Raw genomic sequence first — 21,838 nt, 5'->3', positions numbered from 1 at the left:
GACAAAACACAACTGTGCATCCATGAACAGAGTTACAGTACTTTAGATTTACCACTAGACTATTGCTGCGAATAAGATATACTACAAAAGACAAGTATACGCAGCACGAGAATTCTTATACAGACAGGATCTCGCAAAAGGTAAGACTCTAGTTGTACTAGTTCTAGATAGTTTATAAGTCTGTTACAACGAAACGCCTTAAATACAATAACGTGGTTCCTGAGCAGGCTCTCCTGCAGCTGTGATCCTGGGAATCTTCCCGTCTGCGCCAGGGTTCTGCGTTATCGGGCAATCCTTCTTGAAGTGCCCTAACTCACCGCATTGGTGGCATGACTGGCTAGTACTCACATCAGTGGAGGAAGTGAAGTGTCGGGTAGGAGTCATGGGAACACGGGTGCTTTCCTTGTTTTCCTTCTTTGAGCAATCTCTTTTATAGTGCCCAAACTCACCACAGTTATAGCAATTTAGGCTGGCCCTAGTGGTGAAGGTAGCTTTACAGAAACGGGCGATGTGTCCTTTCTTGTTGCAGTTCACGCACTGCAAGACGCGGCACATTCCCTCGTGGTGGAAATTGCACCGGTCGCACTTCGGGAGTGTTCCCTTATATGGTCTGCTCGGTACTGGGATGGCAGAGGTTTGTGGCTGCTGTCTGGCAATTTTCTGAAACCGTTTGCGTTCCACTTTGGCTTGACATTTTCTTTTCTTGTTCTCTGCTTTCTGGCTTTGCGAGCCTGTGGATGTTACTGTTGGATGACTTCCTGGATGGATATTGCGATTGGAAACTTTATTCCCATTAGCAGCATTGACTGTGCTGTTAGCGCTACGGTGCGCCATGACCGCGGTTACGGCCGCCACTACGGCAGCTGTAACTGTCGTTTGAAAGGTGGCGGCGTCCATTGGAAAAGTAGAGGTCTTGTTGCTTGGTTGGTTGTTTCCGGACGACGCCATGATTCTGTAACATGAAAGAGTAAAGATTTGTAAGCGATTATGGTTGACCCTGATGTACTTAGATTGTTCATGAAAAGAGTAAGAGTATGATCTCTAAAGTTTGACCTACATCCCTATGATGCAGTCCTAGTACGGAATGGAAATATGTTCGTAGAATGGTCACAAGACGTTTGTCGTTCGAACTGAGGTATCGTGGGTTGGTGAATAACAAGATCCAACCACTGAAAGAGACTTGGGAGTGTCTCCTAAATAAATCACCATAGTCCAATGACTTGACTAAAACATGTTTCAGATAGACTCAAATGAAGGTAAGATAAAAGTACTTGAATGAAGAATGACACAGAAGTTAGCCGGCTGTCAATATCTTTGATATTCACGATGTAACGTTTTTGGAAAATGACCTTGTGAAGGTCTTACATCATATCCTCGGAAGATAGTTCCTGACAGCATAAAGACCTAACTAAAGTACTTACGGAATCAAGATAATTTCATAGAAAATACCACATTGGGCATAGACAGAAAAAACACGGTTTCTTGTTATAAGGGAAATAAAGTAAAGCGTCTACTACCGCGACGGTCATCCCTCTGGTGAACTCTTAGTTCAATCAATTGACGTTCCATGTCAAGTAGGTGTCTTTCGCACACCGTCTAGCGTACTCGGAGCTCTATGACTTCGGCTCGGGATTCAGCCAGTGCTTGCAGCAGGGTTTCGTGGTTTCTCTCTGATCTCTCGTGAGCATCCTCTAGAAGAAAGGTGTGGAGGGTATGCATTCTAGCATAGGCGACTTCTTCTGAAATCTGATGTAGGGCTGTCCTGCCTTGAATCTCATTTATGGCCTCTCTGCGGACCAAGATTGGCAAGACTATATCTGCTAAGCCCTCATTACTCAAGTCGCAAAAGTTTCGGTTGCCAATAAATGGCATGGGCTGATCTTGTTCTTGGTTCCATGTTTCCGAGCATTCCACTCACTCAGGGTCAGGCCATGAAAAGCCGGAAGAGGGTTAGGAATTTGGAACGGGAGCTACTCGGGGTAGGTTCTCAACTTCTGGTTCGGAGTTAGCATCATACGAAAAGTCTTCGTCATGGTGATCATCCCAAGGGATAGGATGATCGTTCTCTGGTTCTTCTCCAAACCAACCAGCTATGACTTCATTCGGAAGATATTGGTTGTCACGGGGATGGAGTCCAGCTATGATTTTTATGCGAGAATTTAGGGTAAGAGGATAATTATCAGACGAACTATCTAGATAATTATTTAGAAAACCTTCATTAGTTACATCACTATTTGTGAAGTGCATACCAGCTATGTGTAACCTAAACAGGATAGACCTTCGAATAAATGACCTTAGTTCCAAATTCACACAGAATAGGGGTAAGGCAAAATTTTCACAAATTCTAAGTCTATAACATCCTAATTACATATAGCCTTAGTGTATCCACTTAGCAACTATCAACTTAATAATGAAGATCCCGTTTTAATTCTCAAGTATAAAGTACTTATAGTAATACCAAAATACACCTATAGTATTTTAAATTTTTTTTTTTTGTTATGTTGTATTGTTCTCATTGGGGTAGGGTTGGTAAGATTTTAGCATTGTTGCAACCACACACTTAAACTTAGGCACATGCTAGTCAACCCTCGGATAATATAGGCGATCAGGCTATATCTTCCCAGTTTTGACCATATGTCTCTAAGCACATTTGTGTTGCCCAACAATCGTAATTCTTTTGTACTGTCCTAGTGACACTGATTTTAGTATGAATGCAGCACGTATACTTACTTAAATATTTTACTATTTAAAGTATAAACTCTCAATCAGAGTATTTTTAATCCCATATGTATTTATAGTTAGTATATCTTTTATGGGTTGATATACTCAATTCACTATAAACAATGCTCTGATACCAATCTGTCACACCCCAAAACCGAGAACGGCGGAAACGTTCTGGGGCGGAGGACGTCATGTATAATATCAACAACAATGTAAAGTAGTAAACAAGCAACAACATCATCCATTGCATTAATAAAATAATTATTATACAATTGTATTCTGACAAATTTTGATAAACACTAAAGCATAAATCAAAATGAAAGATAAGTCTTGAATAAGCTCCATCTTCCGTTTTCCTTGCATCGGTACCTGTCTATGATGACCTGAGGATACAAGTAATTTTGAAAGCGAGTATCAGCTATAAAGCTGGTGAGATCATAAGTATTAATGTGTCTTAATTTGTGAAAACTTATAACTTCTAAGACTTGACATTGCTTTAAAAGAAAACGAGTATAAGTATGAAAATATTTGTAGCTCAACTGTTTATGTTTGAAAATCCCTAGAAATCCCTATGATTTCTATTAGTAACAAAAGGAGTCTTCTACCAAGACTTAACTGTTCTGTGTGTGTGTTTCTTGTAAGAGTATGTATTTTTCCAAAGTATAACTATTATTACTCAAAATATAGATTGTACATTTATGTTTAAGTGAGGTTATCACTGAAATATGTACTGGAAAAATTAACGTAGTACTAAATCGTAGCTCTAAAAGGGCTACTATTTATCAACAGATAGCATCTACATTACCGCGCTTCCTATGAAATATTCGCGAAGTGAATGTAATGGGAAGGAGATGGTACTATGGTGTAGTGTCAAACTACAACCGTACCTATTACCTTAAATCTAGGGTAATACTACCAAGTACCACAGTATTTGGATATATATATATGTCTATATATCAATACACCGATACTCAACTTGCCTTATTTGATGGATAAGGTATAATGTGATGTCTAGATCCCAGACTGATTCGCTCCCCTATCAAAGGGATTTTAGGACCCACACACGACCCCTGCATGAATGCAAGCCGTGAGCACCACATTACCTGTGATCATGTATACTCGATATAACAATCACAATCGTAGTGTGCTTTATCAGTATAGTTAGATCCTAAACTGGTTCTGAGCTATAGCCCCTAGTGACGTCTATCCTATGTATATGAAAGCGTACTCATGTAAGTGTGATCACGCAATTGTACTTATGGTGTACTGAAATGTTCTACGTGTGCTAGCGGTAATGTGTGATCTCTTTATCTAGCAAGTATTGTCATGTAAGTGTTCTAGTATAGTTGTATATGTTCTCGTAGTATAGTTGTATATATTCTCTTCCTAGTATAGACTCATGAATGAACTGACTCATTGATCTAGCAGTTGTAATAGTATGATTCTGTGTTACCCCGATGGTAACTTGTTAACGGTGTGTTTAGTACGTATGATTATGGAAGTACTTTTATGTCTATATATGTCTATTTGATATATAATTAATATGGAAACGACCTTCGGATGGTCACCCAAAATCCTATCAGACCACATCCAAATCGAGGAAAAGGAAACAAGGTGGATAGCCTTCCTAAGCCCTTTAAACATTATTTATACGTCTATACATATATGGGCATGCAATTTGTAATATAAAAGCATAAATAAGTTTGGTAAAACATTTGAAACATAAATATTAGTTTTAAGGAAAGATCGACTTGATGTCAATCTATAAACCATTTGAAGGCATAAGTTTGATAAAACAATATAAGTATAAGGAACATTTGTTTGAAACACTGTTGTAAATAAGTTTGAAATATGATAAACAGAGTAAGAGGCACAGTGTAATAAGGAGTTTAAAACATATAAAATGTTTATAAAAAATCATTTGAAGGAAATTGTTTGGTAAAACGGCTAAATGAGTAGCCAAATCTTTTGATTGTTGTAATTTAATCACATGTGATTGATGTAATAAGTAATATACTCCTACTTACTAATCACATGCAATTGACATAATAAGTAGCATGATTCTACTTGTATTCCCCCCCATAAAGCATTTAAAAGTAGTTTAAAACATTATTTAAGGGGTATGAACTCACATGAAAGCTTGAAGATAGCGAGATGGAAAACCGGGCAGAGTTTCGTCTCGGGAAACGGATTTTCCTCGGGATTCTCGGGAATCTCGGGAGTAAAATCGACCCTCGGGACTTGAGCAAAAAGACCAGAGCTTCGGGTTATAACGGGCACGGAAAACGAGGCAAGATCGAGAGAGAAATGAGAGAATTGAGCAACTTTTTCGGAAAGCCTCGCATCCTATTTATAGGAAGGCTGAACCGCCTCCGAACGCGGGGCGTACGCTCGTACGCAGCGCGTACGCGTACGTCATGCGTGACCGAAGCCTCGACTGCCTCGGTTCGGATGGGACGGGTTGCTGGGTACGCGGGTCGGATGGGACGGCGGGTCGGATGGGACGTCGGGTCGGACGGGTCGGAGCTTCGGACGGGTCGGATTCCTCGGATATTGGCGACGTGGACGATCCGAAGCCCTTGATCTCAGTACGCGGGGCGTACGAAGGTACGCAGGGCGTACTTCGGACCTATCTGATGACTCCCCTTCGGATAATACCAGGAATTTACAATTAAATTTATATTTATTTTAATTAAACTTCTAAAATTCATATCTCCCTCATACGAACTCCGTTTTTGATGTTCTTTATATCCACGCGAAGGTGAGACCATGATCTACAACTTTCGTTTAGATTCCGTTGGCAAATTCCGAAATTATTTTTATTATTTATTTATTAAAATGACGTGATTAAGGAATTTCTTCTAAAATTCATAACTTTCACATCCGAAGTCAGATTTGGACGTTCTTTTTATGCACGATCATAGATTGAGGTTGTCTATAACTTCCATTTAGATACTTAAGGCTAAAAACTATTGCATCGAAATTTCACGTCTTACGATTAATCGCTGATGCCGGTTTTTCCGAGAATCTTCGGTTGGTCATAACTTCTTCGTTATAACTCGGATTTTAGGGTTCTTTATATGTACGAAAACCTTGATAAGATTCCTACTACTTTAATTAACCCAAATAAGTTTTTAGAAAAGTTACAATTTTGACCTAAATTTGATTGGTTTACATTACATTGTCTCGAAATATCGGGTTGTCACATTATCGGTTGGAGTTGCCAGCGGAGCTGAATCAGATTCACAATACCTTCCACGTATCGCAGCTGAGGAAGTGTATAGCCGATGAGGCAGCAGTGGTTCCGTTAGAAGATATCCAGGTAGATGCGAGTCTGAATTACGCCGAGAGACCAGTAGCTATCAGAGATCGGAAGATCAAGGTTCTTCGGAACAAGGAGATACCTCTGGTGTTAGTTCAGTGGCAACATCGGAAGGGATCGAAGATGACTTGGGAGCCGGAAAGAGAAATGCGGGAGCAACATCCGGAGTTATTCGCAGAATGAGAGACTTCGAGGGCGAAGTCTAGTTCTAGTGGGGGAGAGTTGTAACAGCCCGGAATTTCAGGTATTTCTTTAAATTATTTTGGGGCACATTTAGGAGGGGACTCGGCGAGTTGGTGCATGACTCGCCGAGTAGGGCCATGGTCTTGGTCGCAGACGCGCGACTGGACTCGACGAGTCCAATAAGGGACTCGGCGAGTCGACGCTGTTCAGCTGAACCCTAGCCGTTTCGATTCTGAACCGTATATAATGATATTATGGCCGTCATGTCGTGTTTTTTTGGCCGATTGAAGATCCCCTGGGAGTGTGTGAGCATTTGAAGCAAGAGAGAGGACTTGAGAAGGCTTGAAGAGATTGTTAGACAAGGAGGAGCAAGGTGGTGATCAAAGGAATTGAGTATTGGAGGTTTGGAGACACAGGAAACACGTTTCCAGGTAATTTTCGGATCGAAATCTGTAACTTTTATGTTGAATGCGAGTTTAGGGTTTAGGAAACCCAATTAAGGGTTAGTTAGATTATATTGTTGTTATAAGTGTTTAAAAACCCCTGTGATAGTATATGTGAAAGTCCAGGAAGCCCTATATCTATATACTTCGAAATCATGCGAAATACAGGAGGCAGCGGGTTGACTGCATGGCGGGGACTCGCCGAGTCCAATGATCAGACTCGGCGAGTAGCTTGAAGATTCACTAGAACTCGCCGAGTTGTTCTTCAGACTCGGCGAGTAGCTTGAAGGTTCACTAGGACTCGTCGAGTTGTTCTTCCGACTCGGCGAGTAGCTTGAAGATCTACTGGAACTCGTCGAGTCGTTCTTCGGACTCGGCGAGTGGTGTCAGGATGTCTATACTCGTCGAGTTACCCTTTGTACTCGACGAGTCCGGTAAAGATTGATCGTTGACCTGTATATATCTTAGAGGGGTCAGTTGTCTTGTTTGATAAGATCATTAACTAGGGCTGTGGTATTATAGGGAACCTGCGGACTAGCGGATTGTGTGCGAGTAGCTCGAGGAGGTTATAGCCTGCGTACTACGAGGTGAGTCTTCTCACTATACTTCACCCGGAAGGGTTTGACTGTTAGACCGGAAGGTCGCGTGTGTTATATTCATGCTATGTCTAGAGAGATAGATGCTTTATATGCGATGTGTGCTTATATGTGATGTATGATTATACGGGCCGAAAGGCGAGACTTTATGTGTTAGAAAGAACGGTATGATATATGTGCTTTATGTGTTAGAGTATTTGTGTTATGTGTTATATATGTGTATGGGCCGGAAGGCAATTATCTTGTGGATCGAAAGATCCGGGCCGGAAGGCAATGTTATGTGGATCGAAAGATCCGGGCCGGAAGGCAATGTTATGTGGACCGAAAGGTCCGGGCCGGAAGGCAATATTATGTGGACCGAAAGGTCCGGGCCGGAAGGCGTATGTGGGTAAGTCGTATACTGGGGAACTCACTAAGCATTTATGCTTACTAGTTGTGTTTATGTTTTTCAGGTACTAGTGATGACCGTGGGAAGGCGCCGGCGTGACACGTACACACTGCCACTGTTGGAGATTCTGGAGATTTATTATTTTTATTTTGAAATAAACTTGGAATAAACCCTTTTGTCGAATAATGATGTTTTATTTTTAACGAAAAATTTATTTGAAAATTTGAGCTGTTACACACTAGTAAAATACTAAGGGAAAATAACATATGCCTCAGCAGAAATACTGCTGACTAAGGCAAAAGAAATTATAGACTCTAGGAGAGTATCGAATGAATGATACGCCTTGCTCAGTCTAACAAAAGGAAACCCAGACCCCAGACGGTATCAAATGAACGGTACGGCTAGCAAGGTCTAAAACAAAGAAACACAGACCCCAGACAGTATCAAATGAACGATACAGCTAGCAAGGTCTAAAACAAATGGTAATCCTAAGTGGGTTGTTTCAAGAATACCGTGTTAATTCTCATTACCTTAAGGCCATGAATTAAAAGGTAAACATCGAGATACTCGTAACCATATTGATAGACATTAGAGTACTTGATGCCCTGCAAGCGTCGGAAAGAATGTGACATTTGTCACCCCTTGGCTTGGTAGGTCGGGGACTGTAGCTAGCAGTCAGGGTGTGGGAGTGTCAGTCCCATATAGATCTATACACACAATGCCCGCTCTCCCTCCAGGAGACTCTGGTTACCAACTTGACGACGGGGAGATCCGTGTCCTGAAGATGCATCTCGTATTTTAAATTCTATTGTAAGTACTAGAATAATGATATAGACTCACGAATGAACTGACTCCTTTGGAATTCTATGAACTAGAAAGAGTGATTAGAATCTCCTAACTATTCCTATAATAGTTACTAGTGTCTATGATCTATGAATGATGAATGGAAGGATGCCCTTGCTACCCAAGGGAAATGAAATGGTCGATGTAAACCTTTATGTCTATACATGTATACATGATATATAATTAATGTTTAAACGACCTTCGTACGGATATCCGATACCCACCAGACCACATCCCAACGAGGAAAAGGAAATAGGACGAACTAACCTTCCTAAGTCCTTTAAACATTATTTATATAACTATACAAGTACAGGCATGCATTTAACGAAGTAGAAGCATAGAAGCATAGAAGAAACCTTTGGTAAAACCTTTGGAAAACCTTTAAAAATAAGAATTTACGACTTGATGTCGTTATGTAAAACAAGCTTTGAAAACCTTTGGAAATCCTTTGAAAAACCTTTCCTAAACAACTTTGTAAAATGGTTTGTATAAAACGGTTTAAGTGAAGAAAAACATTTGATATCAAATCACGACTGGATGTCTCTTAAGTAAACAAACTTTGAAAAACCTTGGATAACCTTTAATGATCTAAAAAGGGATATTCATACTTTAACAAGATTCGAAAAACCTGATTTGGAAACCTTTAATCTGGATAAACAGTTTAACATGAAAAATCTATTTTGTTGTACAGTTATTAATCACATGTGATTTATCTAATAACTATACAGTTCAACTTGTATTCCCCTCTATAGAAGCAGTTAAAATCATTTAAAAGGTTGATTCAGGGGTACGAACTCACCTGTCGTGGGCGATTCGGATGAATGGACGGTATAGGATGCTAAGTGTCAAGTGAGGACTTAACCACACACGTGAATCCTATTTAACATGTAATGATACATTCAAGTATTTAATTAGTCATTTAATAACTAATTAAGCAAGTAAGGATGTCTTACTACATAAAACACTTTGCTACAAGTGCATAGAAGGTGTGTATGGATTCACATTGGAGTTTACTCTTCAAATGATGGCCCTTATGGGTGTTTACGGTTTCAAGACCACTTCCCCCATGAGTTTACGGCTGTAAACTCATGATAGTGGTGTCATGGGATGTTTAAAGGTCTTATCTCACTCATAGAATCATGCTAGAGTCAAATCAAGGGCTAAGGAAGTGATTGGGGCTCAAAATGGACACAATAGGGAGTTTACGGTCCATGGGCCACTCCTTGAGGAGTTTACGGCTGTAAACACATGAGTTTACGGTAGTGAACTCATGTTAGTCCATTTCTTTTGTGCTTTGGTGGTTCTAGGCTATGTAGACAAGGTTCTAGTCACTTATCGGCCAATCGCAAAATAATATCAGTTTGTTCTAAAGTGCCTAAGTCATGTTGATCAAAAAGATTTCCTGGGATTATATTAACACTTTTGATATTAATATTACCTAGGGTAATAGAAATGAAAGGTGCCCCGGGATCCTTAAGCTTGGGTGAAAGTTTATTTGATATTATGGAACTCGCATGCTCGGTTAAGTCAATCTTTTTAGGGAGGTGTGCTTGGAGTTTGCGTTTTTGAACACACAAATCCTTCAAAAATTTAGCATAAGAAGGTACCTCCTTAATAAGTTTGACTAACGGGATATTTATTTTAATTTTGACTAAATAAATCTCACATGTCTTCCATTTTCTGCCCTCTCTTCCCAAAAGGGAAGGATGTCGGTTTCTCTAAAGCTGAAGGGTATGGTGCGGTATTAACCTCCACACCATGCTCCCCAACTTTAGAGTCATCTTTACCCTTAACTACTTTTTGTTTTTCAGATTTGAAACCTTTCTTAAACTCTTCTTTTTCATCAAATATGACTTCAGTGTCACTGTCATTATCTAAGGTGGGAGCACTTACCTTGTTGTCAACCTTTTTCCCACTACGCAAGGTGATTACCTCGTTCACTTGATGCTCTTTTCCGGGTCTTTGGGTGTGAGATGGGTTGACTGTTGTGGTGCTTGGAAACTTGCCATCTTCTCTTTTCCTAATTTTCTCCGCCAGTTGAGCAATCTGCTTCTCGATAGCAGCTATGGATTTGGAGTTGGTGTCAGCTTTTTGGTATGTTTGAGTTATAAACTCCACGATTTTGTCCAACTTGTTGCTACCTATTTCCTCCTTCTTTGATGTTCCACCTTGGTTAAAGTTGGACTGTTGGAACTGTTTTGGCTGATTTTGGTTTTGGTAATTCCCTTAACGGTTGTTGTTGTTGAAATTCCTATTATTGTTGTAGTTCCCGCCTTGGTTGTAGTTCCGATTGAATGATCATGGATTATTTTGGAATTGACCATAGTCATGAACTTGATTGATTTCCTCTTGACTTCTCATGCACTCATCTGCAATGTGTCCTGAATCTCCACAACTTACGTATATCTTATGTCCCTGCGAAAAAAAAACACACCTTTCTCTTTGCCTAGACTAGAGAGTAGTAAGTCAAATTTTTTATTTGAAGAATTAATATCAGATTTGACTTCATTTTTCCAGTTTTTTTCTAGTCCAACAGAAACAGCCAATGAAACTGGGTTGTCCCGTTTCTTAGCTGAGTAATTGGTTTTTGAACCATGACTCAACTGCTCCAAGAATCGCCAAGCATCTTCACTATCTTGCATCATAATTGTGCCGCCAGACGAGGCATTAATCATGGTTTGATTGGCAGTGTCGACTCCATCATAAAAGAAACGTACAACTTGCCAACGGGGAAATTCATGATGGGGACATGAACGCAACAATTCCTTGAGGCGTTCAAATGCATCATGAAATTCTTCATTGGGTTTTTGAGCAAAATCTTGTATAGCTTTTCTTATTTCCGTTGTTTTACTAGCAGGGTAAAACTCTTGCAAAAATTTAGTTTTTAATTGCTCCCAAGTAGTAATACTATGGGGGAAAGAGAAGTGAACCAATACTTAGCTTTTTCTTTTAAAGTGAACGGAAATAAATGAAGTCTAAATGAATCTCTATTAGTTCCTCGCGGAGTATTCGCGTTAGCAATTGCAAGGAACTCATAGAGGTGATTGTATGGATCATCAGTTTTATGGCCTCTAAAGATGGGTAAGACACTAATTAGTTGTGGTCTTACTTCCACATGATGCTCATTTCCTTCCACGAAGAGTATAAGTGAAGCATCATCATACTCTCCCGGCTGAAAATGAGACGCCACAGATTGTCTATTAGGTTGCGGAAAATAAAGATGAGGGAATTGGTTACCTTTGTTGTAGTATCCTCCATTTGCATTATTGAATCCACCATTTGGATTCCTTCGATATTGATTCCCAAAGCCTTGATTTCCGAATCCATCGTTGTAGTCATTGTTGCCACCATTGGGGAAATTCTAGTTGTTCCAATTATTGTTGTAGTTCCCATTTCCACCCCGATTGCCTTGATTTCGCCTGTTACCACCATTGTGGTTCTGATTCCAACCAAGTCCGTTGTCACTTCCATCATCAAAGTCCCAGTCATCCTCGTTACCACCATCACCACCATTACCGAATTGAGGACCAACATTTCTAGGATTTTGGTTTTGATTTCTAACATTACCACCGTTGTGGTTTCCTACATTGCCTCCCATATTTTGTGCCCAATTTCCTCCATTCCCACCATTTTGGCCACGGTTGTTTCTATTTGGTTGTGGTTGCACTGGTTGGATGATTGGTGCACCGGCATTGTTGTTATTCTCATTATTCCCATTGTTGTTGTTTGGGAATTGAGGAGCTAATGGTGGAACTAGTGGTGGAGGATTGTTGGCTGCACCCTCACGCCCCTCGACCACATCTTCCACAACAACATTATCTACACTCATAGTGTTGATTTTCCTTTTGGCGACCCGATTTGAGCGAGTTGTTCGTTCGATTTCCGGATTGAATGCAAGTAGTGAAGAGCATCCGCTATGTCTCGTATGCATGCACCGGTGTGCCTGCACAACACAAATAAAACAAAACGTGAACTGCAAACAAGAATTTAAAATGAAAGTAAAAGACTATAACTAATTAAACACAATAGCTCAAGTGCACAATCTCCCCGGCAACGGCGCCAAATTTTGATCGAGGTCGTTGTCTCGGTTAAAAATAAACCAACTAACCTAAGTAGATATGGTAAGTCGGGTCGAATCCACAAGGAGTTCGTGGTTAAACTTTGTGTCAAAGCAGTCAATAAAAAGAAAAGTATTACTATCAATTGTCACAAAAAAGATTAAAACAAAATTCAAACAAAAGCTTGGAAATTTATTAATTAAAAATAAAAATCTCAATGAGAAAACTAGAGTACTCTCGGTTCAGTTATAGACAGTTTAGATTCACACACTTTCTTCCCTAGAATCCTAATTCAATTACTTAGATGTAATTGGGGTTTATTAACTTGGAACACATAGTTTGGGTACATAATATGTTCATTCAACTAATTGTCTTACTCCTTTATGTCTAAATGAAATGTGAACAGTTAGTGAACTAGCAATAAAATGTCTTACAACTACCTATTACCATATTGAGATTCAATATCATAAATTGGAATAATATATGTTGATTCATTCACTTGTCTTTATTCCTAAACTAATTGAATTTGGAAGAAATGATAAATTGGCAATAAACTATCTTAATTATGACATCAAACAACTTCATACAACCCAATTTCAATCGTTATTACCAAAAGATCATCATGTGAAGCATAAAATAACAATTGGAATTAATTAGAATCAAGTAATAATCAAGTGTGTTCATCCAAAAGTCATAAACATCCCCGGAAGTAACCCTAACGGTTTAGCCATCCATTAAATTCATAAAAATAATAACTTTGATTAAATGATTGAAATGCACAATAGAATTCATAAACAAACTTAAAATCATCCAACAATTGTAACCTAATGATTATCAAAATATGGAACAAATGAACCTTGTGAAGAAGTAATCGTTTCTGAAAGTTACTAAAATTGATGAGAATCACCGATTGAATGATCTTCAAATGTTGCTTGATGATGAATTGAATCGAATCTTGCCTTGAATCCGGATTGAAATGGAATGGATTTGTGTTTCCAAATGTTTCCAAGGGTTTTAGAAACCTTAAAAACATAGGGAAAACTCTGAAAATCGCAGGTGGGAATCCTAAAAACGAATGCACCAGTCCCAATTTATAATGTGAGACAAAAAATAATGAAACTGAGCGATGTGGGACGTTGGACGTCCCAAGAGACGTCTTAGACGTCGTGTATAACGCCCATGCGTTCTTTGTACATCATTGCATGCCTTCTATCATCCTTGAAATACACTAAAAAATGGCCAAAAACGTCAAACGTCTTAGGAGACGTCTTAGACGCCCTCTAGGACGCCCTTCCTTGATTTCCAAACTTTCCGAAACACACTGTTCCAACACGAGACGTCCCTAAAATGCCAAGACGTCCTAGGAGACGTCTTAGACGCCATGTAAGACGCCGACGGGGCTCTCCCTTCTTTTCTGCTCTGAATTAACGACCAAATGCTGACCATTTGACCTGGACGTCCTAGGGGACGTCTTAGACGCCTGGAGGCGTCCTTCATCTTCCGTGCAAGTTTTGGTGGTCAAAACGACATAACTAGCATAAACACAAAACACGAAAGTTGTAGCAAATCTTGTCTAGTTTCCAGAACTTCATTATTCATGTCAATCGGAGCTCCAAAACTTGAGATACGATCAAAGCAATGAAGAGTGGTCAACTTTCCTGACAACATTTCTTCATTCCTTGAGCAATTCGTTTTACTTGCAGGTTCCGCCCACTTTTAGTACGATATATTGACCTGCATATGAAGTTCAACAACTCATCAAAGTAGTGCCATTCTTGGACAATTACACATCAATTCAACATAACATTGATAAAATAGACTTATCAATATTATTTAAAATATTCCAACAGGTTTAAATCCGGTCAAAAATATTTTTGGGATAAATTTGGCTAATTTTTGACGTACTTAATTTCGACGTTAAAAAAAACGGAAATTTTTGGGTTGTCACACCATCACTCCAGGGTTTCCCTGTAGGTGTCATGTTGTTTCTAATCCATGTGAGTTAGCTTCGTTTCCTAAGCCATTTTAGACTATGTTTCTAGGTATACTAAGACTGTGTGTCTTGGTGGAAAACCCTTCATTTTCATAATCGTTAATCCGACAAGAACAACTAACGACAAGTATAAGTGTCATACTATTGATCTTGTATGGTTAGACCGTCCGCCTGGAGTTGCTACCTACAACTAAGACTGACGAGACGAATTTTGGTGTTGACGTTAGTAACATTGAATATTACCACGTGTTATAACGGGGTGAATGACTTAAGCATGCCCTACTATGGAGCTAGTGCAAAAAATGTAGTGTCACGAGTTCGGTTATGAGTTCATTATAAAATCTCAGTTTTGTTTCGTTAACGTATAGAATTGATATTGGGTTTATACGGGGTTTTTGTTCACTTATTCTAGTTGAAAGATATTGTATGTAGTGGGATGGTTTGGGATTCTAATTGACAAGTGTCAATACCATAAATTAAGTCATATAATACTTAATTAATAGCAGGACATGCCTGATTAAGGTTTAATAACTTACAGTTAATAAGTTGTTTTTATAAACCATTTGCTTTTATAAGAGAATATAACATTTATATGCAAGGGATCTGTTAGAACCTGAAAGTGAACCTCTAGCAATCACAAGTTATGAAGCTTCTAGATCAGCTTATGTCCAAGGTGAAGATGATGTCCGAAGTGAAGATGAATCTAAGATGCAGTAATAATTCGAGCTCAAGTGTCTCTTTCAGCATTTATTATTTCTTGTCTTTTGTTTGATGTGACATTTCATAGGACTAAGCTTTTTTTGTATATGTTGGATAATCAGTTGTCAGAAGCTGTTTATTATCTAGTCCTTAGAACGTGTTGTAGTTTGTATGATGTACCTCCTTTTGTTATATAAGGAGTGTTCAAAATTCAAGAAATACAACGAATTGTTCCTTCAAAGATAGCAAATATTACTTTTAACTCTTTTTCACTTTTCTCTCAAGTCAAAACTCTTACAACATTCTTCTTGTTCATTTATTGTCTTTAAATTTATTATACTCATAGTTTCTTCATTAAATACTTGTGTACTTTGTTGAATATTAACTTCAAGTTTCGATTGGTTTTACCAGACTTAGTTGGAACATCAATTAAGAGCAGACATTGATTCTTAAGATTAACTCAAGGTTTGAGTTTTCAAACCTTGTCCTTGCACATTGATTCTAGTACTCACAATTGATATCAGAGCTTGAGCGGTTGTCCCTTGAATTCGTAAGAACAGATTATAGTTAATTCGAATTCACCTTGGTATTTCGATCATTTCTGTGTTCAGGATAAAAGTTCTTCTATATACCACTTCTACTCTCATATCTAAGATTCAATGGCTGCTCCTAATTCTCAACAAATATATTCAATGCAAATAGCAAATAGCGTGGGTTGCCCTTCTCGTTCCCCATTGCTAGTTGTTGAAGAGTATGATCACTAGAAAGTCAGAATGGAAATGTTCTTACTTGGTAAGAAAAAGGTGAAACTATCTGGAGGTCCGTTAAAGAAGTTCCATATGTTCCTATAAGACAAACTGTGAGAGATGTTGCTGAAACTCTCATGGGACAGGATGAACAACGTTAAACACCTCTTACTGCTGATGACATCAAGAAATTGCATGCAGATCAAGTTTCATTTTCCAAAATGGTGTTTGGTGTTCCACCTTCTCTCTGTGAGCACATTAAGTTGTGCAAATTTGCTAAAGAGATCTAGGGCACTCTCCAAGACCTGTTCGAGGGATCAAAAAACATGAAGGATAAGCGTTTGACTTCTGTTGTCAACGAGTTTGATACTTTCACCATAACTATCTGTGAATCAGTTGTCTCGGCCTCCAGCAGATACCAAATCGTCGTCAACAACATGACAGCTCATGGGATTGTCCGAACTCCTCTAGAGTAGAATCTCAAGTTCATTAACAGTCTCGGAAAGGGATGGGGAAATGTGAAATCTTGTCTTCAAAGTAATTGATATCTGAAGAAGTTGAAGCTCTACCAATTGTTCGATGAGCTTCAAGGTCATGAATCGAATGTTGCACATAAGAGAACTCTCAGGAAGTCTTCTAGCTCTTGTCAGTTCCTATGATCCTCAAGTTCCGAACCTCTCTGTGTCGGACTCTTTCAAAATTGTTATCCCATCTATTCCACATGTTCAACCCACTTCAACTCTACGTACTCTTGCCAGTTCAAACTATCAGTTTGACGGAGACATCAAACCTGAAGCAGTTGACTCCGAACTATGTTTTCAACAAGAGTTTGCTTTGCTCTCCATGAAATATAAGCGCCCTTTTAATCCCACTCACAAACCATACCACAACCGTTTCCAATCTCCTCATCAAAGTAATCCCCAACCATACCCTAAACCTTCCAAAAATCCACCTGCATAGAAGCCAAACATTCTAACACAAACTCACTCCTCGGAATCTCACGAGACTCTGAATTCAGACAAATCAAAAACTGTTTGTCACAAGTGTGGTCATGCAAACCACTTTGCCAAAGACTGTGTGACAACCCGGAATTTAGGGCTAAAATTCTAACCGGCTGTTTAACCGTGAATCTCATGTTTAACCGGATTACTGAGTTTTAATGTATCCTAAGAAGGTCAAGTACGTAAATTTTAACTACTATATGATATCTGGTGATATCATACTTCCAAACGTATAAGTTCAAATTTATATAGTTATATGTTTTATACAATTTATAAAACAAAATCATGACAAATAAAAATGGATTATAATTGCTAAGGAATAATTGGTAAAAGTTTTAAGAATACATATATACATATACAAATACATGTCAACACATACACATTACACACACATTGAAACAAATATGTTATATAAATTCATATACAAATACATCCATTTAATCAACCAAAATGAAGAAATAAATAAATAAAATACAAAAAAATTGATTTTACAACAAATATCTTTATAAATCCAATCTTGTACAACAAATCGATTAACAATCTACCAAATCTTAGAAAGATTAGATCTTATACAAGACTAGGTGAAAACCCGTGGGACCCACGGGTGTTAATGTTAAATAGAATTTAAAATTTAATTATGTAATAAATAATATATCATTAAGTTAGAAAACTTATATAGTATTTTTAAATAACTTTTTTATTTGTAAGTATTTAATTACACAATAAATGGTAAGTATTTAACTACAAATGGAGATTTTTAATACCCTTACTTTTTACTGCTTCTTAATCGTTCATGGTAATTGCACGTTAGATTAATAGAAATTGTTGTTGTTTTCATCTGTTTTTTTCAAAACTTTACCTTGATTTACTGCGTCATGTGTTTCTTTTTTAGGCTTACTGGCTGTAACCTTGAAATCCGTTCAATGTTGTTGTTTTTCTTAGGATATGTTCTCTATTTTTAGTAAATTTGTAAAATTTAAGTATTTAATTACAAATGTAAATCCACATATTTTATAAAAGTTATTACTTTATATAATGCAACATACGTTTAAATAATGATAAAAAAAACCCAAAACAACATCGAAATTGATTTGATACAAAACAAGAATAAGATGTATGTAATGAAATTAACATAAAAATACAATACGTAATTATAAATAAATAAATTATTATGATGGATGAAATGTGCTTTGCTAAAAATGAGTAAAACATTCCACAAAAAAGTTGGTTATAAATTGAGAAAACTTCCTTATAAACAACATTAGAAGTTTTATTTGTGAGTCTACCATATTTATCTAAAATTAATAATTTCAATCCCTCTCTGCTTTGAGCTCTAGATAACGCAACATACAATTGTCCATATGAAAAAACCGGATCTTTGAGAAACAAACCAACATTCGATAACGATTGTCCTTGGCTCTTATTAATAGTCATTGCAAAACATACCACCAATGTAAACTGTCTTCTTGTGAATTTGAAGGGATTTTTTTCTAATTGAGTTAAAGACATTCTTGTAATAAAATTCCGGTTTCCAATATTAGTTCCAAACATTATACGTGTCTTAATAACACGTTTGCCCAATGATATCACTTGTAGTCTTGTGCCATTACATAAGCTGTTTTTCTGATCAATATTTCTCAGTAACATTACTGGAACACCAATTTTTAAAACTAACTTATGATTTGGTAGATCGGATACTTGAAGACCATTTAATACATCAGGCGAGTATAAATTTGCATCAAACTGGTCATGGAAAAATTCGGACTGACATAGGCTATCTGAACTTAAATATTCAACCTCATCTCCTGGAAACTTGTTAAGCAAACGGTCGTTTATTTCCTAAACAACTTCATTCTTTGGAGCAAGTATAGCTCTTTCTTGGAAATAATTTGTACTGCTATACTTCTCCAAAATTGAAGGATATACAAACTCAATTAATGAACCTATAGGATCATCTGGATCATTAATGAGAATATCATTCGGAATATCGATAACCGTTTCGCCGTCGTTCGGACCACCGAGTTTGCCTTCTCCTATATCCAATAACCAATTTGCAGAATCTCTTATTTTTCTATATCAAGTTGATCCATTCCAACAGTTAGGCTCATGTTTTTTTTGTTAATATATACACTTTGCAATGTTGCCATAAATATGAAGAACTCAAAGAAGCATTAATTATGTTCTGTCTGCTGCCACCCGGAACAACAGAATATGTCTGAAATCTCCTCCAAAGACAATAACTTTCCCTCCAAAAGGAATAATTGAGATGCTAGAATTTCCACACCTTAATACATCTTTCGAAGTTCGATCTAAAGCTTCAAATGCATGCTTATGGATCATAGGTGCTTCATCCCAAATTATCAAAGAGGTTTTTCTTAATAAGCTAGCCAACTTACCATCTGGATTTATTTTACAAAAAGAATCCTCTATAAGTTCAAATGGAAGTATAAATCGAGAGTGTGTCGTTCTACCACTAGGAAATAATAACGAAGCAATACCACTTGAAGCAACATTTAAAACAATATTACCGTCAGATCTAATTGTTCCAGATATTGTCTTCTAGAAAAAAGTTTTACCCGTTCCACTATAACCATAAACGAAGAAAACACCTCCTTTATTTTCTTTAATAGCACTCATGATGTTAAGGAAAATGTTACATTGCTCATTTGTTAATGCAAGAAACATATGATCAAACTCATTCTTTATAACGGGAATGTCGTAATCTAGCTCCTCAATGATAAGTCGTTTGTTCGAAGAAGAAACTGATTCAACATCTGGGTAAGGCATCTTTGTGAAATTTCACTACTAGAAAATAGCCCTTTAATGACGCGCAAACAATGACACTCGCTGATAGAGGACATGCATTGGTGTGTGCCCTAAAAGATAATGTCAATTTTGCAAAATTTGAAGGATAGTGGACACGCATTTGTGCGTGCCCTAAAATTAGTGTCAGAAAAGAAAAAAAATGCGAAAGGCGCCTTTCGTAAAATGTGCATCCTCTAAATGTGTCGCTTTATATTTTTTTTCTTAAACGCACGTTTTTAAAGGGGGAAAACGAAATCGTCTGAAATTCTAAAATTTTGAAGAACCCCGCTTCTACCCTCTCTACTCAGTATCTCCCTTCATTCACTCCTTCCTTTTCTCTCCTTCTCTCTGTAAACCCTAAGCCATCGCCACTGCCACCGCCATTGAACCTTAAAAACTCAATCCACACTTCACGCTTCTATGACTCTCTCTTCTTCGGCTCTTTAATAATAGAACACGTGTTCCATCCTATGGGGAAAATGAAATCCCCAAAAATTAAAACCCTCGCCTTTTGCTGAAAACCCTCGTCTCCTTTACATGGCTGACAACCCCCTTCTCATCAGATTTCCAAGCTATCTCTTCGTTTTGTCTGAGATTGTTGTAAACTGCAACATTCTTAAACTAGGGGATTCAACTAAATACCACAACCCAAACCTATTCTGGTAATTGGGAGCCAATTAGTGCAAAATGCAACCCTCCTACCACATTTTCTCTCAAGAAACCTCATGTACGTACACTTTTTCTCCCATCTCTCGGTCTCTCCGATCTTCTCTTTGTTTGTGATCCTACCTACCCTGAATGGTCAGAGCATCCACGAATGCTGCAAGCCCTAAAAGATCTTAATCACCGTCGCTCATGTTACCTTCTACGAATTCAACGTTGACCTCAATCAATAGGTTTGGATTTCTTTTTCTGTTTTCATTTTGATTCATTTAGCTTTTTTGAAATGATTCGTACGTGAAATGATACTAGAACGATGGTAACGGCAGCTATGAACATTAGTTAAAATTGAGTTTGACTTTAAGAACGATTCGATCCCGATTCTGTTTCCAGTACTCGAGCACATCAATCAAAATAAGATTCGAATCCATAAGTATTTAAGTCCAAACCGATCCATCGAAATCGGTTTTGACTCCATGAATCCATCAAAGTCGATATCGTATTTTGATATCGCATTTTCCAAAATCGATACATCAACACTCGATTTTGACAAATAAAACTTCGATTTTGACTTTTTGTTTGACTTTCGATTTCAAGCTGTCACCGTTGATTCCAACTCCTTTTTCAAGATTTTCGATTCATACACAAAAATACAATAACTAGATTTCTATCGCGATATACTCCTGTGGGATCTAATAAAATTGATGGTTCGGTTGACTTTTCTCTTATCGGACAATGATTTTACGACTTTTCCATTGTTATATATTGTAAATCTCAAATCTCAATTGGAAGCCATGAAATTCTAAAAAGTTTCCTTCTTTTATGGTTGACCCAGGCTTTAGGAATCAAGGGTAAGCTGTTTGCTAAGAAACGATATGCAGAAAAGGCTCAAATGAAGAAGACGTTAGTATCTCTGCTCTACTTTTATCATTCATTATCATCTTATGGCATCAATTTCTTTTTATTTGCTCCTTCTAAGCTGTAAGTGTGTTAATATAATAGATTGGCCATGCATGAAGAATCATCAAGTAGACGCAAGGTGGATGATGATGTTCTGGAATATGTTGTTCCTGCCTATCTTCTTGATCGTGAAACCACAACATGTGCAAAGGTTTGTTTCTTTTCCTTAAATTAATAAACAAAAACACTTCTTCTCTTCTCCTTTATAATATAATTAACAAACATTCAGATTCTTAGCAACAAAGTAAAACAAAAAAGAAAGGAGAAAGTAGGAAAGTGGGATGTGCCTTTACCCAAGGTAAGACCCGTGGCTGAAGATGAGATGTTCAAAGTGATCAGAACTGGGAAAAGAAAAAGTGAGTATTTTGACTATATTACCCTTCTTCTTCATCTGTTTTGTTTGTAAGCAAATAAGTTACG

The 21,838-nt window shown here is 37.8% G+C and overlaps 1 protein-coding gene, 1 long non-coding RNA gene and 1 other non-coding gene across 4 annotated transcripts; 2 read left to right on the top strand and 1 right to left on the bottom strand.

Annotated features, from left to right (window-relative positions):
* Positions 1-10,158: 10,158 nt before the first annotated feature.
* Positions 10,159-11,823, bottom strand: LOC128128011 (uncharacterized). Its single transcript, XM_052766767.1, has 4 exons — positions 11,734-11,823; positions 11,433-11,668; positions 10,931-11,346; positions 10,159-10,721 (listed from the first exon to the last, which is right to left on the bottom strand). The coding sequence occupies exons 1-4, from the start codon at positions 11,821-11,823 to the stop codon at positions 10,159-10,161; spliced, it is 1,305 nt and encodes a 434-aa protein (XP_052622727.1).
* On the top strand, positions 11,230-11,336 carry LOC111884901 (small nucleolar RNA R71). Its single transcript, XR_002847949.1, has one exon. It is a non-coding gene; the product is annotated as a small nucleolar RNA R71 (small nucleolar RNA).
* Positions 11,824-20,011: 8,188 nt separating the features above from the next.
* Positions 20,012-21,591, top strand: LOC122195614 (uncharacterized). 2 transcript variants are annotated; one of them, XR_006186015.2, is made up of 4 exons: positions 20,012-20,525; positions 20,605-20,694; positions 21,294-21,361; positions 21,461-21,591. It is a non-coding gene; the product is annotated as an uncharacterized LOC122195614 (long non-coding RNA). The 2 variants fall into 2 exon arrangements; XR_006186014.2 differs by having other exon boundaries at positions 20,012-20,694.
* The last annotated feature ends 247 nt before the right edge of the window (positions 21,592-21,838 follow it).

This window comes from Lactuca sativa, chromosome 8 (assembly GCF_002870075.4).
Source record: "Lactuca sativa cultivar Salinas chromosome 8, Lsat_Salinas_v11, whole genome shotgun sequence".
Classification (NCBI taxonomy): domain Eukaryota; kingdom Viridiplantae; phylum Streptophyta; class Magnoliopsida; order Asterales; family Asteraceae; genus Lactuca; species Lactuca sativa.
The sequence above is the reverse complement of the archived record's forward strand: the minus strand, read 5'-3'. Positions and strand labels throughout refer to the sequence as shown.

Excerpts from the sequence above, each read along its gene's own strand:
- LOC128128011 (XM_052766767.1), bottom strand. The coding sequence starts at position 11,823 with ATGGATTCGGAAATCAAGGCTTTGGGAATCAATATCGAAGGAATCCAA. Across the intron at positions 11,669-11,733 it reads TGGAGGATACTACAACAAAG|CCGGGAGAGTATGATGATGC; the intron begins GTAACCAATTCC and ends TCTCATTTTCAG. Across the intron at positions 11,347-11,432 it reads ACTTTAAAAGAAAAAGCTAA|TAAAACAACGGAAATAAGAA; the intron begins GTATTGGTTCAC and ends TTACCCTGCTAG.